The sequence below is a fragment of the Fringilla coelebs genome (genome assembly GCF_963513975.1).
Source record: "Fringilla coelebs genome assembly, chromosome: 5".
In the NCBI taxonomy this organism is placed as follows: domain Eukaryota; kingdom Metazoa; phylum Chordata; class Aves; order Passeriformes; family Fringillidae; genus Fringilla; species Fringilla coelebs.
This window is the reverse complement of record NC_140033.1, coordinates 46,904,380-46,922,782: the sequence shown is the minus strand read 5'-3', so window position 1 is coordinate 46,922,782 and position 18,403 is coordinate 46,904,380. Positions and strand designations below refer to the sequence as shown.

Genomic DNA, 18,403 nt, shown 5'->3' with positions numbered 1-18,403 from the left:
TCCAGCAGAATTTAGACATATATTTTTATATTTTACCCCTGTACACACCCTCATTCAAAAGGTCACCTGGTGCAGACAGTTCTCTGCCCTGGCCATACAGATGGTGAGAGCATGCCTTGCTCTGATCCACAACAGACTCTCTAAGATTACTGACTGCAACATCTTAGGCTCATTCATTTTTGCTGCACCATCTCAGACCTGCTTACCTAGTGCTGTTCTGGAACCAAAGCTTCACAGGTATCTCCTATCCTGGTGGAAATATCTATTGACAATGGGTCCACTTCCATAGGGAATGATTCTTAGCAACCAACCTGACTGGTTAGGCATTGCATCAAACTCAGAGAAAAGAGGTTTTTTGAGCTTATTCACTCATAAATAGAGACTTTGTCCTTAAGTGAAAGAAGAGGGGAGTGGGAAATAACATTTGCATAAAAATTCAGGCCATTCACTTATTGCTTTATTTAGTAAAATAAATGAAAATTTTCATGTGATATCAAGCAACAAACCTGTTTGTAGTATGAGGAAAGGCTGACAGTGGATCCCAGCATGGCACCAAAACCCAAAAGACTGAGGGAAACAGATCCCTGGAAATACTAGCTTTACTTCTGATATTGTCATTTCACTGTGCCACCCTTTGCTCCAACAGTGGCACAGAAAGACAATGGGGCAATACCAGAAGTCCTAAAGTACTGAAAAGAACTCTGGAGCCAACAAATGAGAAGAGATAAGAGAGAAGAGATTTCTGGAGAGGACAGACAGCATGTATGTACATGGAATGATGATGGGAATCCATGACTGACTTGGCTCAGGAGTTGCTGAGCTGTAGGGCAGAGTGAACTCTTCATGCACCAGAAACAGACTCTGGCTACAGTCATCCTCTTGGCTGAGGAAGAATCAGAGTTCTTCATTGAGGGGCTTCTCCTCAGATTTGTCTTCTTTCTAAAACACATTAGGGGTGTGAAATCAGTTTTGACATTACTTGGTTTCTCAGTATAGGCATAAAGAAAACAAAACAACTCAAATGCCTCCCTCTGCTGTCTATGCCACTGCCCTATCACATTTCTGTCACACAACACAAAGACCCTGTGCTACAGGAGGATGAATTATGACAGTGAGAGAACTTATAACACTGCATAAACATGAAGATTTAATTGTGCCTCTCCCAGCAGAGACCACTGGTAGAGTCCTAAGGCCCTGTCTGTACACTCTGTTCTGTTGTCTTCCTGATGGATTTAATTGCTATCCATGCCATGATCTCTCTGACCTGCTGTCATATGCTGCCATCCACCACCTCCCTTCTCAGCACCCAAAAGCACCCTGCACTTTGTCTCCCTAACTGTTCCCAAAAGATGGATGCTTCACAGAGACCTTCATACGGCTGCTGAGATCAGTGAATTCTTCTTGTTGTACATTAGAAGGCAAAGGTCAATGAAGAAAGAGGCTCTGCAAAGACATCCACCTCTGCTCTGCCCTAAAACTAACGTTTCTCTGATATTCAGGTGGAAATGTACATGGAAGAGAAAGTGACAGGGATGGGGAGGAGTTCAAGGAACTAAAGCTGTCTTCTTCAAGAGCCTGGTAAACAATAGCATCAGGAGCCCCTTTACCTTTGTCATTCTTTGTAGGAAATGATTACAGAAGTCCTTTACATGCTCAATGGAGATGTCATCCACAGCCACCACTTCGTGCTGATCATCTGGCGTGTGGAAGATAGCCAGAGCTGGCAGCTGGGACTTCTTCAGCTGGAAGTACGACAGTACTCGTTCATTGCTCTTCAAATTGCTGTCTAACAGGATAAAGAGAATCTGGGACGGAAATAGGAAAGAAAACGTGAGGAAAACAGAAGCTGAGAGGGAGAACAGATCCCCAGACAGTGATCATATGAAGATTAACAGCGATATTCTTATGAAGAGTTTGAGAAAACCATCCATACTCTGTTAGGACAATGCTTTCCTTGGCCTCTATCTAGCAGCTCCATGCAGTATATTTGTCTGTATTTTATCAAGTCCAGACTTACACTACCAAAGAAAATGTCTCCTTTCACCTTCTTTAAAAATATATCTACAGAACGACAAGAAGGCAGTCTCCAGTTCTATTCTCCTAATAGACAAGGAAACAAGATGTCTTTTATCTTAACAGCAAATGTCAAAGAAGCTGAATCCTTTATTTGCATGTTATTTGGATAAGATGCTCACATCCTTGCAAGACCCAGTGTAAAAAGGGGGTTTGGTGTGGGAAGAATCAAATTCAGTTTCAAGAAAGTGAGAATGAAGTACAGGGCATCAGGAACCTGCAAGGATAAGAACATGAGAGTACCAAAACCAAAGGATATATTGAAGTGAGCAGAAATGAGGATGCAAGGATTTGAGAAACAGAAGTTTTTGTCAAGACACCAATGTCTGTACAGCCCAGCTCAGTGGAGCATTCAGACCTGAGGAGAGAAGCTCAACATGAATAAGCCAGGATAAGAATGACTTTCAGCCATTATCATAAAATTTATAAAAGAAAGTAAATATAGCAGTTAAACAATTTAATCAGTGACCTGATTAAATAGAATCCCTCAGCAGATGAGATCCAAGTCAATGAAAAAAACACCCAGCTAGCATGTGTAATTTGATCTTCTTTTTACCCTGTTCAATCTACTGGGCCTAGCATATTCAGTGTACCTATGGACAAGGCTATGGCTCCACTTACACAAGAAAAGAAGAGTTTAAAAAAACTCTTGTAATGTGAAGATTACGTGCCCAGTTCCCAGGCTGTGACTCATGTTTTTCTTTCTTTTCAATGAAGAACACTCAAGTTAGTTCCAAACTTGTTTTCTTCTCTAAAAATAAACTTCATAAATACTAAATTCTTTACTTATTAAATTTATGTTCTATAAAAACCAAATATATCTGAAAACTTTCCTTGGCAACAGCCTATTGGGAAGGAGGGATATTTAGGCTGCTGTAAGGTTTGACTTCAGTTTTTTAGTGAAATACAGAAACAGGAACAGCACTTTCACTGGATATGTGATATTCACCATTTGTAATTTTTTTTCCAAAAGTAAACTTTGCCCCAAGAGCAAAAAGCTAGTGAGCAGACAGGTGGTGGGGTACTTCTCCCAGAGCACTTAATTCATCTTTTTGCAGGATAAAACACCAAGCTAGAAAAGGGTCACATATTTAAAGTTCACAGGTCTAGGGACATGATCTAAGAGGCTTTCAGATGGAACAGCAGCATGCAATGTTTTAGGGCTCTCTTTTCAACTAGAAAGCTGGAAACAGAGGCCAGTGTTGGAGGAAAACACTTTCAGAGTGTCAATACAGTAAATGGTACTGGATTTTCATGGTGCATTCAACAGTTTTTGGGTTTCTCTATAAGAGATTGACTAGACAACAATATATTTTTTAATCAAATGTTAAAGAAGAAGCAATTAAAATAAAAAAAGTATTGTTGCATCACTTCCTATACAGAATCTCCACCACCTTTAAAACAGATGAATAGTATTTTAAAATAGTAGCATGAATAAATTTTAGTCAATATTCTTCACTTCATCAAGCTTCCAGACTTTGCTAGAACACCCAAAACTAAAAATATGTGCATACTTTATCCATGAATATCCAGAATAGAATAAGAATAAAAGGGCAAAAAGGTTGAGGTTTAGAACTCCGAATGCCTTCTTCCTCAAGGCAACAACCAGAAACACACAAAGCCTTTCTAGCCCCTCAGCTAGAAAGGCTGAGATACCATCAAGTCATTCAGATTGCTGACTTGGATCTCCCTAATAACTCCCATTTGGCTCACAGGGCTACAGTGTGCCAAAGCACAGCAAAGTTTCCTTCTCTGCCTACACTCAAAGAATACAGGAAAGAGAACAATTGCATTTGGCCACTGTAGCTCAGAAGAAGACACCTTAATGCCTGTGGGAAATGTGCATTCCTGGGAGGTATGTGACATGGGATGGGTCCTCCTTCAGGAGAAGGGCCAGCCTATGTTGGTTGTGCTCCAGGAGTCCTGCCAGGACCTGTGTGGTCTCAGGGTCACACCCGTGGGGCAGAAGGTAGGATGTGCCGGCCCAGAGGCCACAAGCACTGGAAGCCTGATCTCCACAGCTGCTGAAAACCAAGAAAATTTCTCAGTTGTCACATTTCCATGACAAGATGCCATCTCATGGAACTGGTGTTTTCTCATGAGGAATTTCGTGCTGAGATTCCCAGTCAGCTGCAATCATAAAGAATGAACACAGTAACCATGGAAAATTACATTGACCGTGAGGCAGGATTCACATTGCCTGACCTCTGCCATCCAGATCCTGCTCTTGTCTCAGGTAATCTATGTTACCTCTACAATAAACAGTGACAGGCACTTTATTCCACCTATTTTAGAAGGGAAGGAAGCATATGCCTGTCCTTCTCTCTCCGTGCTGAAAAGAGCCTAAAACCTTTACTCAGATGACCTACCAAAGCTAGAATTCACCAAAACCAAATCCAACTTGTAATGGCAAGTCTAATGTCACTGCTAGAGATTAGTTAGTTCCATCCCAAACAGAAAGTTCACTTTCCATTTCATACCATCCTGTACAACAGCTGGTTGTACAGGATTAATTTCTGAGATTATTTCCATGAATTTTTTCACTTCGTAGCAATCTTCCTGCCTGTGTTCAGAGATCTGCTTCTTCAGGCAGTAAAGGATACCTTGCATTAATGAGAAACTCCTTCATACAAAATGTCCCCTTCACACATGATATTTTCTGTGCACTGTCACTTGCAATAAAACACCTTTCATAAATTTTGTACACTGGTGCTGTCTTGCTGTCTTGACAACTTGATTCCTAGCCCAGTGATTTTAGAACATCAAGTTGGTGGTAGATACTAAGATATGGAATGATGTTATTTCCCAAGGAATTAAAGATAATTGAAAATAGCACTGCAATGATAGAAACCAATTTGCCATTGCTTAGTTTTTCCTCCAACAAAGACAAACAGAAATGATGGTCAAGCCTCATACCCAGTGTTTGACTTTGAACTTCAGGGAGCTGAAGTTCACTGTTTTGTATAAGCAAAAAGATCAAATTCTGACGTCTGAGTAATTTCTTACATCACACTGCATCAAAGCAAAACAAAAACATCAGTCATGAATTTTAAAAAAAAGCTATAAAAACAACTTTATTGCAGATATCTATTAACTCCATAAGCTTCTGTGTTTATGGCTAAAAGAGGCATCTCTAAATATTATCTCTCTCAGCTCTGGGGCCATCAGTGTCTGACAAGAAGAATAAAAATCGTACAAACTACTGTCTGCAAGAGAAAGGGCATCATCTTTTCATTTCCATGGAAGAACTCCTGAAGGAAAGCAGGAGTTTCTCAGAATTCATTTGTGAATGGTCCTACATCTAAATTAAAAGGGACTTTACAAACATCTCTACCCAAATCATTTTGACATTGGAAACCAATTATGTCAGCTGCAACAAAAGCTGCTTTTGTTATTCCCAACACCACCTTATTGAGGCTTCTGCAAACACCCATGAGTTACACCAGCTGTAATTATCATGTTTTACTCTGATACTGTGGAAAGAAAACTGAATATAAGTATTCTAGTTTGGCTCAGCCATGCAAACCCTGACATCTCCTTTCAAGTGCATTTCCTTTCCTTGCCTGGACTCTTGGCAGTACTTTCTCAAATAAGCACATATTTGATTGAAGATCCAAGAAGGCTGGTGGATTTATTCCCACAGCTGCAGTGCTCTGAACTCTGTTTGCTGTTATCCACCCACAACTGTTCCTCAAAAAGTGCTAGAAAAGTACCATATTTCATCTTACTGTGGTCAGCTTCTGCTGGTTTAACATCATCTATCACTTGCATTTTTGTCTGCAACATTTTACGGGGCTCAGGTTCCACAATAAAATCTAGAAAATTTAGACTGCCTCCACTGTTGCTCCAGGTGCAGTTCAGACTGTTTTCAAATAAAAGTCCTCACCATCCTGCCTCATGGATCTTCCAGCTGAAAATGTCAGCTGTCCCTCAGGCAGAAGTGAAAATATCATAAACCAGAAGTGAAATAGCCATAATCCACAAACAGGCAGGTGAATCACTTCCTCGTGATCCATTAACGGTTGGATTCCATCCTCTTAGAGATGTTTTCCAACCTCAGTTATTTCACCATTCTATGTTTTTTCTTCACTCTTTGGGGTCAGTCACTCAGCAGCAGCAGCTCCTTTTCACCTCTCTGTCCAAGCAACAAGTTTCTCTTTTCCCTCCCACTGGTGATGGCAATGACAAGGACTGCTCTTCCATCAGCAGAGATGTGTGGCAGGATCAGCACCCCTTCTCCTGCTTAGGGTCCTTTTTGAGGCCCTGTTTGTGTTCTGCACTGGCTTGTAGAAATGCTGCAACGCTCACCAAGTGCCCCCAGTCTGTTCTGGCACTCTGCAGTCACTGTGGAGCAGTGCTGGATGCAGCGGAACGTGCTCACAGGGAGCCTGGACATCTCTCCACTGCCCTGCAATGATTCCTTGCTCAAACCACTGGTAGCACCGACCCCTCAGCACAAACAAACCTTTCACCACTATCCCACAGGACAGGAATTATTCACTGGTAATCCTGAACAAAATTCAAGTCAAGAATATTGCATTTATTCTCAGACAACCTGCAAGCCGCTGAAAGGCGAAATCTGATCAATACTTACTTTGAAGCCAACCTCAATTAACCTGGTAGTTCCAACAACACATAACTTCACAAAGGAAAATTGCCAGCAGGGATCTTCATGGTATTGTGCAGTGGCTGCCACTGACACCCAAATTAGTTCAGGTCTTTCTATGGGACAGAGCAATGGGACAAACCTAAGTGGGCATATCACTCTGCTTACTCCTTACTGTCCAGACCTAAAACCCAAGCAGAGGGATCTTAGCTCTCTCTCACTGCTTTCTAGGAGGGCAGTCCAAAACACAATTTACTCCTCAGAGTGCCTCTCCTTCAGGGAAAAATAACTTATTAGACTCTAGGTCACTTCATCTCTGTGTCCTCAAGTACCACAGCAATAAAGTGGAAATAATTAGTCAAATCCCCACATCTTTAATGTTTGTACTTTACTCTGGCAAACTTGTTGACTGATTTGGTTGGAAATGTGCCTGAACAAATGAAAAAAGCCTAGATTTGGCTTGCTGAGGATTCATAAATTGTCTGAACTTCAGTACAACATTTTATCCAATGTTTTGTGAAGTGTTTCTAGGAAAATTCTAGCTATTTACTCAGATCTAGGCAAGTCACATGAAAACTAGATGCAGCTGCATCAGCAAAAGACAGTGATGCTAAACAGCATTGTGTTGGAAGAAATAGCTGCTAGGTGGAGACCTGTGTCAGACTCTGCTTCTCATGGAGAACAGTGTTAACTGTGTCACTTTAACACACATCTCACAATAGATAAATGGAATTTTACAGATAAATGAGTTTTCTTTTATAACTACATATTCATCAAAGCAAAACATTTTTGAAGAGACCTTTTGATTTTGATGTATGGTTTCTGCCTAGTCTCTTGCAAATGGTTAGGAAAGATGTAAAGGTGACAACGTAGTCCTGCCATTAGCAAGTCTCAAGACTCCTGAGGTTGCATGGTTCTGAGCTGGTCCCTGAATTTGAAGGTGAGGGTATACTTGATGTATAATCTGTTCCTTCAATACCAAAACCAGATGCATACAGATATTCTAGTGATCAGATCCTAAATCTTTCTGGCTCCACACTTCTCAGAGGAAGACTTCTTGGTGCCTCTCAGCTCATCCTTCCCCACTCCTGTGATATTCTGTCCCCTCCCATCTGCTGTTCTCCCTTGCCACAAAAGCCTTCCTGTTGCTCCCAATCCTCATCTGCTTGCAAGTTCATTCCTCTGTTCCTTGGACACAAATTCCACTGTAATCCAGCTGCTGGCAAAGATGCAGACATCAGATGATTTACTATTTGGGGAGCTCTGTTCCCAGAGGGATGAGATTCAGGCAAAATTTCTCTGAAACACCTCATCTATCTCATCACCTTGGTGTGGGTGAATCTAAGCAATCAATTTGCAGCTCCTTTAAAACAGCCATTTCCAGAAGATAAAGGGTTAAGAAGCACTGACATTATTTGCTATCTGGTCACTTATATAAGCTGCCTTGGCGTCCTGCAGGCTGTAGATAAAAATTCACCTCTCACATCAGTAGAGCACAACTGTTGCCAGACCGAAGAGCAGCAGCTGTGTGTCCTCTCCCGGTACAGGGGAACAGAACTGGACTAAAAGCAACAAAGTCCAGGATGTTTCACCAGGAGAGCAGAGAGCAGGAGACAGAGGGTACTTTCCCCGTGAGGTGGCAAACCGGGAAAAGGTGAACAGAACCAACCTGTCCATTTAATTATCCAAATAATCCTCTTTTCCTGCTCCTTGACCTTTGCTCTCATAACTCACAGAGGAGATTACACCCTCCCCATTCATGGCAGAAATCACAGGGTTTTTTCCTCCCCAGCAGCCCCTCTTTCTCTCTCTTTGGACTCACCTTGCCCTTGTAGAGCTCCGCCGCCGCCCGGAACTTGCGCATTCGCTCAGGGTGCTTTGGAGACATCTTGTCTGTGATCAGGAGGAGGTTAAACTGCAGGGAGCTCTGCATCACACCTACTGCTGTCTGCCCAGCACAGAGAGAGAAACACGGGCAAGCAGATTGAGAACACTCAGCTGGCATTGCCAGTGGGATGCAGTGTCAGTGGGACGTGGCTCAGCTGTGGCTTCTTTGCAAATCAGCATCAAAAGCAGGACAGATTTCTGTAAAGCAGGGGGCATCCAGTCTGTGTTCTTTGCAGAACCTCCTGGCTTTGCTTATTCTCCAGACAAGAGTCTGAAGACCCCAAAGATCTGTCACTGACCTTAAGATAGTTAGTGACTAGGCAGGAGGAGTAGGAGTAGCGCAGAGTAGAGGAAGCTGAAGACTAAAGACGTGAGGAGCAAGGCCAGCAAACACTGAATATAAGGGTGTCCTAAATCACTGAGGTCCAGCACCTGTCTGAAATATGAGCAAGAAAGTGGGAAGGATTTGTGGTGTCAGGGTTGGTGTTTTTCCTTATTTTCTTTCTTTAGCGTTACACTGTATGCAGGATGGGGATGAGTTCACAGTTTCAGCAGCCCCATGGCCTGGACACTCCTGAGTGCTGAGGGTTAAAATTGTCTCTGCAGTCCCACGGTGAGAGAAGACCCTGGGCAAGGGCTGAGTGGGCACTCCACACTGGCCCTCTGTGAGGAACCAGGGTTGGCACTGCCCAATAAGCCACGGCACCATCTCCACGCACTCTCTCACTCCTCATCTCACCTCTTCTGTCTGCTTCCTGCAGGCCTGCAGCCTCTCCCTCAAATTAAACAGGAGTGGGGCCAGACCTGCTGCCTCCCTAGTGCCACCGAAACCACAGAGGCACAGCCTGTGCAGCTCCCCGCCAGCGGGAGCAGAAAGTTTCCACATGCTGCAGGAGTAACAGGGAAGGGGTCAGGGAGTGCATGCTGGCAAGGGCCGTGAATAACAGAGCATCTAGACTCTGCCAGATGGGACTCTGCTGTCAGCTCAATGTTTATCAGGTATTTTGTACCCCTTCACTCTGCTCAATGTTTATCAGGTATTTTGTACCCCTTCACTTCTCTGATGGCGTGCAGCTGAGGCGGGGAACAGTAGAGGGGTTGCAAGCTAAACTGGGAAAGGTTAGAGGACCTCATGGGAGAGGATGAGGCTGAAGTGAGGGTGAAGCCAGCCAGGAGCAAGCCCCTGGGCAGGGCTGGGGTGAGAGCGGACGAGGCGGGAGCAGCAGCTCCTGCAGCAGCTCCGCACAAAGGTGTGCTTGTCCACACAGCCTTGAGTGAGAGCAATCAGCAGAGCTCATCGGCAGGGCTGGATCACATCTGCCTCTCCTGAAAAGCCCACAGGGTAAACATTGCCTAAAAATTCCTAAAGTATGTGGGAGAAACAGTAAGGGCCCCAGGATGGGGAGAGAAACTCTTGGCAGCACTCGGTGAGAGCCATGTGACCCCATTATCTGCTGTCCTGCAGCATTTTTGGATGCAAACAGCACATGCACTGGGAATAAATATTTATGAAAAACCAAGCTACCTTAGGGAAGCTTAAGGAGGGCTTTGGGCCAGGGAGGCACTGTTAATTGCAGCACCTTGATAGAGCTCCAGAGCGTCTGGGAAAAAGCCTGTAACATCTGTACTGACAATCAGGGTGGAGGGGACCAGCTGAACAGCTGAGGAATTCTCAGTCAGGGAGACAGCCTGGGTGCCAAACAGGACACCATGCAGCGAGAAAGAGAGATTGTCCCATGAATTGCAAAAGGATCTAATAGGGCCTCCAAAATTTCAGAAGGTCTGGGAAATTACAAAGATGAGAACATCATCACTGCTGATGTGACTTGGGTATTCTTAAAGGGCTGTGAGGCCAGTGGAGCAGGATATAGCAGTCCCCAGATGTATTTTGTGATTTCAAAATTTTCCCTTTTGAAGACGAAAAAACAATTTTTTTCTTTTTTTTTTTTTTTTTTTTTTTTTTTGTTATAGAAAAAAACCCCAAATTTCACAGTGGAGAAAAAATATTACTTTTCAAAACAAAATACTCTCTTATTGGTAGGTTGCAACTGAACTGACTGAATGCATCAGGTTCTCTTGGATGATCCTTGAGTTTATCTTGGAAAGGTTTAGCTCTGCAACAGGTTGGGCCATTCTTCTCTGATATAAGCCTGGTCAGCATTGTTATAGCTATCCAGAAGGCCACACAACACCCCATCAGCAATGATAAAGTCTCAGCCTTGCAGCAGCTGGGGCTTCCACAGCAATGAGACAAGGAACCGCTAAGATTTCAGAAGGACCTCAATCCTTGGTCAGCCTCTACAGCAGGGAGGGGTGCTGGGACCCTGCCACTGCCATCAGATGGGTGAGCCAGTGAAGGTGGCCAACATGGAAGCATTCTAAGCCTGATTTTGTGTGTGGTTTGTTTGCTTGTTTGTTAGTTTTGGTGGTGGTAGTTGTTGTTGAAGTGATGAATTCTGGAGGAACAATGGAAGGGATGGGAAAGATTTTGCTTGGCAAGTTCCCAAACTGCTCTTGAATATGCATTCAAATATCTGGGCTTACATCAGGCCCTATGTGCTGAGTGATGCAGAAATCCTGCTTCTGAGGGCAGGTCATTTGAGCTTCCATGTTTCCCAAGGCTTGTCAAAGAGAGGGCATTCTGGCTGAGCTGGCTCTGCAGGCAGGGCACAACACTGCAGATGTCCATGGGAGGAAGCAGCACTGTCTGCAGAGTAGTAAGAAATGGAGTTCTCTGCCCCTCAACATCCCAACTTTACTGGAAAGCCAAAGGAACTGCGATGAGCCCCTTCCTCTCCCACCACACTCATGCCCCAGCAAATCTGCTTCCAGTCCCCATGTGGAGCAGCAGTGAAGAGCTGGGTGGCCTCCCCAGTCCCACCTACACTGCTGCTCTGACCCTCAGATCCATCTGGATATGCAAACTGGGGCCAGAGGACGCCGTGAGGAGAAGGCCAAGCGCGAGGGTGAGGGTGCAGGGAGCTGGTGTTTACCACAGGGTTGTACTCTGTCACCAGGCGGAGCTCGTTGGTCCGAACGAAGCGCGTCAGCTTCTCGGCATCAACCTCTCTGCCGCTCATGGCCAGGTCCCGCCGGTCATTGTCTACCTGCAGACAGGCACAGACACCCACAGTCACAGCTGTCCTCTCCTCCCAGGACCTCCTCCAGAGGCAGGGATTGCACTCGCTCACTCACAGAGACACCCACCCCTGGGGGACACCACCATCCTCTCTTCCCCACTGCACAATCCCCACCTCTTCCCATCTCCGCCTCTGGAGGTCTAGAACCTACAGGTATGAACCTGCACTTGGAGATAAGGATCTCCCAGCCTTCTCCAGCCTCCCAAAGACAAGGCAAACTCATGGTAGAGCAGAAAACTCAGGACTCCAGACATCCCTACACTAGCAGCTCTCGCACTGGAGACAGGGAGAATTAGCTGACAAACTATTCTAGGCATTGTGGAGAGAGGTCATTAAATAGTCTAACTCCTCACATCAACACTGGCTTTACATCCCTTTTAAACATCTTCATCTGCTCGTTCTGTTTCTTCTACAAGTAATAAACATTGGCATCACCCGGTATGGAATTCTTGGAAACATTGTGCAAGCAGGAAATCGCTCCAATAAAAAGAGGATTTTTCTTCCAGTACAGCAGGAAAGAAAAAAAAAAAATTAAGCCCAGCATATTTCAGCTTTAGAGGAAAATTCATCCTGCCACACATCTCCCCACACTTCATCCCCTCAAAATGATGTGATTTTATTGAGATTTTCATGACCTGATAAACAGGAAAAAAGCAGGCAACCACTGAATGATAGCAATACACTGGAGTTTAAGGGCAGAGATCCTGTGTAGTACCACCAGAGGATGTGATGGTACTAAGCCATGGGGGCAGTGGTCTCTGCCATGAAGTAGGATCAAAGTTTGGGATTTGAAAGCCATTGACACACATGTTGAATGAGGTTCTTGGGGCTGAGGAGCAGTCCACATGCACACCCAAGGTTTTATTCTCTGCATGTGGACAACCTCTGAAAGTTCTTGTGTTAGTTTTTCCAGCGGTGTGCAGACATCTAAAGTAATTTTTGCTGTTCTGTGGTCATTGGCAAGGTCTTTGATACCAGTCACCCGCCCTGTCTGACAACACAAGCTGGTGATTTTCAGACTGTGTGGCCTGATTCCTCTCACAGATTTTCCTTCTGCATAACATGAAAGGGCAGCTCTGCTCAAGTAAATAAGACCAGGACAGTGCAACACCTGGGCTGGTGAGATCAGACAGGCCTTGAGAACCAATCTAAAGCAGCCTGGACTCTACAGAAAGTCTTCTCTTGGCTTTCATGGGCTTCTGGAAACTTCTGACTTCCATTTGGGGATAACAACATCTTGAATCAGCACTCAACATTTATGTTTTTAAGAAAATAAGGCTGGAAAATAGCCTGCATTTAATAGTTGAAGCTCTAGTCAAAATGTCTTTATCACTCCACATAATTAGGTTGTTAGCATCTGTTAACTATGTTCTTTTTAGGTCTATCAGGATTTCTTACTAGAATAAATCTGTTTCTTTCCCCTATATACAAAGAACTCTCACCAGTTGACACAGTCCCTCCTACTACTGTAATTATGGTTTAAACTTCTAAGCATTGTAAGTGTTTCATACACTGCAAAGGCAAAGAAAAAAATAATTTATGCTTCTGATTCACTTCTATCCTGGTGACGCATCTTTGTATCCTTCAAATGAGTATTTGATTCCAAGTTCCTGTATCCGTTCTTTTAAAATTCCTTTTTATCTCTGACCTCTTACTCCTACACATTATTCATCACAGGATAAAAGCAAAAATAACGCGTCTGATAATTTAAGAAAAGCTGCCAATCAGACAAGTGAATTGTCAACCATATTTGAACCTGACTAGTGTATTATTTTCTTGGCTGTTTTTTTTTTCCATAGTAAAGAAGAGTTCAGTTGCAAAAACTTGACTCCGAACAAAGAATATTCATTATAATACAAATTCCAAAAATCCAAACAATTTATGTTATCAAACTCTCTCCCAGTGCAGCCATCCTCACTATCTGCACAGTGTGAAAACAAAGGATCTTTTCAATATTTTTGGAAGAAAACCACAATGACTAAGAACCAAAATTGAAATGGGTGTTGCTGAAAATTGCAACATCTAGCAAGTAAAAGGTTAAATAAAAGGGCCTGCCTAACTATTGCTCACTCTTAGATCATTCTTCTTTAATTATTTGGATAATATCAGTGGTAAACATGGTGCAGGAAATGATGAGGGGAAAAAAGGGAACAAACTGTTTTTGTCCAGTCTTTGTACAGACTGGATCTAGAACTTGGCCAAGCTGCCATATTTAGTTTCCCTAGAACATGTGGTGTGTACCCATTTCTCCCCACCTCAAGCACTTAGAGGTCTGTTGTCACAACACTTCACTGGCTTTTAGGACATCTTGTGCTGCCTGGGGCCCCCTTCCTCCTCAGACACATCTACCTCTGCACTTTTCAATTGCCATGCTTGTGCAAGAAGGAGCAACGTGGGGAAATTGATGTAACTAGCAGAATACTTGCTCTTAGCTTTTCTTGGTGCTTTTGCAGCAAGCACGTGGCTCTTCCCAGTATCATCTCCTTAAATTTCAGCAAATACAGCTACATTGAGGCTACACTGAGCTATCTGCATTTAGAGCTGGAGTCAACAGAGATATGATCTAGGACAGCATCCATCCCTAAGAAACTCCAAAGCAAGATTTCTAATGCCTAAAGTGTATTTAGGACAAGAGTCTGCAAACCACAGTGTAGGGTGGCACAGCATCTCTTAACTGCAGACACCTAGTCTGGATGTGTTTTCTGTCTTATTGGAAAAGTTTTGTACCCTAGGAGACAGCTTTGCCTGCCTGAAGTGACACTTGCCAAGCTTTGGTATCGAGCCTGCTGTGCTGATCCATTGTGACACGGACTCTAGACGCTTTTCATGTGCCTCAGGACCCTTTCCAAAACCACAGAAACCCCATCCAAGTTAATGCCAAGCTCCAGGCAGGTCAGGTAGAAACACAGGCACTGCTCTTTGCAGAGCTCTGGGTGCTGAACCAGATCCGTAGGGCAAACACCTAAATAGGAGAATCTTACCAGGTGTAATTAATGTTCCATGTCTCAGTGACAGGCTCTCTGCAACTGAAAAGCAAAAGCCCTCTTTGGGGTAAGAAGAGGGATGTACTTTGAGGTGGGCAGGCAGCATGACTGCCAATGACAACCCTGGTTTTGGCTTGCCCTAAGGAGAGATGACTTTTATGCTTTTTCTGTATGCACTCATCCAAGACCCTCTCCCACCCACACCAGCGCGCTGGGAGACCCGGAACCAGACCCTTATGCTGGAGATGCAGGTTTTTGCGGGGCAGAAGCGTGTTCCCGGGAGGGGGCGGCTCACGATGCCCCCGGGCCCGGCCGGGGGCCCACGCACCGTGCGGAACAGCACCACAGTGTTCTCCGAGGCGCCGTAGTGCGACAGGACGGCGGCGCTGCTGCTGAGGCCGAAGGGCACCTCCGCGATCTGTCCGGCCGCCCGGCGAAACTGCTCCGCGTCGGGGCTCTGCGGGTCCTGCGGGGCACAGCAGGGACGGTGAGGGGCCGAGCACCAGCGGGCACCGGCACCGACACCGGCACCGACACCGGCACCGACACCGGGCACCGGCACCGGCACCGGCACCGGCACCGGCACCGGCACCGGCACCGGCCGCGGGCGGACCGAGCGCGACACCTGCCGGCCGCTCGGTCCCCGCGGGAGCGGCCACTGCCGCCGCCTCCTGCGCGGGCGGGATGCTCCGCGACCTAGGAGCCCGCCAGCATGGTGCTGAGCCCTTGGGGACTCACCAGAACATAGGTATAGCTCGTTAAAAAAAAAAAAAATCCAAATATATGCATGTATATATGTGTGTGTTTCTAAAATATATACATATCTATAAACGTCGCCATTTTTATGCTGACCTTGAGTCTAGAGTCAGGCCGTTACAGTTTTGAACACCTTGAGTTATCAGTACCATGGCTCCTTTTAAAAGGGTGTCTTAGGTACATCCTGTAAAAAGTATCTAATTCAGGTACATCAAAGGATAGAAATGTGCAATTTCTCAGTATTTTGAGGTCCATTCTCTTTCTTGCGGAGAGCATTAACTACTGCAATCCTTTGCCTGTGTTAAAGCCTTCCTTGCTGCTCCCATTCCCAACTTTTTAGTCATGTATTTTTGATACTTCTATTTATTGGATATAAATTCTCAAGACATGGTCTCTGCTCGGAAATTGGTTTGTTTTTCTTTTTAGTTTGAACTGTCAGCTCAGCTGTTTGTGAGCCCAGAGAGAATGGAAAACAAAATTCTTTGTTCGTTCCAAAGAAAAACATCTCTCATGACCTGTTTTGGAAATGCCAATGCATCAACACTGCTCTGGTGAGAGCGCTAAAGCCGAGGGTGGGAATAATCTCGCTGAGTTTTGGCGCATTCCTGGGAAACCTGGGGTTTAATCAGGCCGAGCCCGGCCCTTTCTCAGAGACACGCGGCGTTTCTGGAGCAGCGCGCTGTGTTTCCATCGCGGCATGCTGCTCCCAGTCAGGGAGGCCGCGCTCGATACACGGGAAGCTTGCCGAGCCACATACTGCAGTGAGCTGAAAGGCTGCAGCAGAGAAGTAATTTATGGTGAAGCAGAGAACATGGGCTTTATTTGGATGAAGATGCTTTCAGGCCCAGATCCAAGCCTTCACGGCACACAGACGTCTTTATCTCCTGTTCAAACGCAGCCCGGCCGCGCTTCAGGCGCTGAATGCCCGAGATGCGGCTGGCTGCTGCCTCCTGCTCCTGGCACCGGGGCTGCACGGCAGCAGCCTCCTGTCTGCCTCGGAAGAATGCAGCCCTGCAGGGGGAGGTCACTGTGGCACAGGACAGAAGGAGCCGTGTCCCTGCTCAGCTCAGGAGGAGGCTCTGGGTACAGCTCTGCCGCAAGCCCAGCCAGCCCCGGGGAAGGAGGCGGCTCGGCACTTTCGCTCTGCGTGTGCAGATTGCCCGGCTGCTCTGCGCCGCAGCTTCAGCGCTGCAAGAGCAACCCCCAAGGAGCTCCAATTGCCTGCAGGCACCGAAGTGGAGGCGGCTGGTGCTCTGTGATCAGTGCTTACAAGGCCCCCGGGGCATAAGGCTCCTGCGCTCACAGACTTGTTGCTGCCGCACTGCACAGGCAGCACGTCGGTCCTCACTCTGGGCTGGGCTGGGAGATGCCACTGGCCCGGACCGAGAGCACGATGCCCTCCCTAGATTGCCCTCCAGCCCCAGGCACAGGGCAGAAGGAGGAAGGTGCTTGCAGCAGGACCTGGTTTTGAAAGGCTGAAGCCTTCTCTGGCATGAGGCAGTGTGTGGACAGCAGAAGAGCAGAACAGAGCTCAAAGAAAACACGGAAGAAGGTGCAACTCAGGGACTTAAAAGTAATAAGGATCCTGTTAAAGAGGCCTCTGTTTTACAGTGCTGTAGCTCAATAAATGCTTTCCTTTTATTTTCTGAGGAAAAATTCTCATGCCATTTGGGGGGGCAAGGGACTCATAGCTGTCAATCACCTTTGAATTGAGTGGAATTTAGATAAAAAGAGACAGATCTCAAGGGTATCTGCTCTGAGGAACAAAGAAGTGAAACAGAGACCATGCCTACATCCTCCCTACAAAGAGGCTGCAGCCTGAGCCCAAAGCCTCTCAGACTTCAGTGGCCCTGCACTATCACTTCTCCCTGAGACTTGGCTTCCTCATCCCGATCACACAGGCAGTGCTTCACTCCGTCTTTGCTGACAACAGCAAATAACTGACGTTCCCATTCACCCCTCACCAACAGTTTCCCTACCATGTACATTTCTTTGTTCCTTCCCCTGCAGCATTTCCCTCTCTCCTGCTCCAGGGCTCCTACAACCTCCTTCATCTTCTTCCCTTGCTCCATCTCCTTTTCCATGCACAGACCAAATTCCCTGTGCTCTCTCTGTGACCCATCACCGAATCCCTCCCCATGCCTGTCACAGCCCCAGCACCTTTTGGGACAACAGCTGCTTTGGCAGGTGTTTACACCACATCCACCCTCGTGCTCTAATCAGGGTGGGACAGAGCTCACAACTGGCAGAGGGGACGTGCTGTGAACACACCTGGAAGAATCCAATGACTGCCACCTCTGCACCACTGATGAAGGCTTCGGCATCTGGGACATTGTTTAACAGGACAGGTTTGTCTGTGGTGCTGGCTGTGCCTGCAGAGCAAAGGCCAGGGTTGGGCAGAGTGTACACAAGGAGTACCTCAAAGAGGATCCCCCCAACACACACACAGGCATCCCAACTTTATAAGCTCACCCACACACCTCTCTTGCAAGCTCAACATGTTTGTGCAGCATACCTTGGACAAGGAGGACTCCCTGAAGCAGACCCAGACTTTCCCCAAGGCCGGAAGAAAGCTCACTTACTGTGGGATGCAGAGTCTCTCCCTCCAGCACACCCTGCTGGGGAGCACCTGGTAAGCAGGATGACAAAGAGGCTCGGGAAGATGGATGTGCCCATGGTACCAGCTCGCCTTCTCCTCGCCATGCACCCTGCTCCGGTCCTCTCCTCGGTGAGAGACACGTCAGCTGCCGTGGGGACCCACAGCCTTCCTGGGCCGCTGGGAAGGGAGCAGCTGGCCCCGGGCAAAGCCTCCAGCTCCAGAGATAACTGCCTGGCTGGAGAAAGCCCCTCCCTGCAGGGCAGGAATCGGCCTTGGAGAGCTGCACCAACACCGCCGTGGTGTGCCCTCACCCACAGCACTGGACTTGGCAGCTGCCCTGCACCTTTGTGAGCAGACA

The 18,403-nt window shown here is 46.2% G+C and overlaps 1 protein-coding gene across 1 annotated transcript; it reads right to left on the bottom strand.

Moving 5' to 3' along the window:
* Window positions 1-739: 739 nt before the first annotated feature.
* Window positions 740-18,149, bottom strand: ERP27 (endoplasmic reticulum protein 27; the record flags this gene model as incomplete). Its single annotated transcript, XM_084205447.1, has 7 exons — window positions 740-939; window positions 1,608-1,805; window positions 8,502-8,627; window positions 11,560-11,673; window positions 15,019-15,156; window positions 17,718-17,818; window positions 18,029-18,149. The coding sequence occupies 7 exons, from the start codon at window positions 18,147-18,149 to the stop codon at window positions 895-897; spliced, it is 843 nt and encodes a 280-aa protein (XP_084061573.1). The 3' UTR covers window positions 740-894.
* Between the last annotated feature and the right edge of the window lie 254 nt (window positions 18,150-18,403).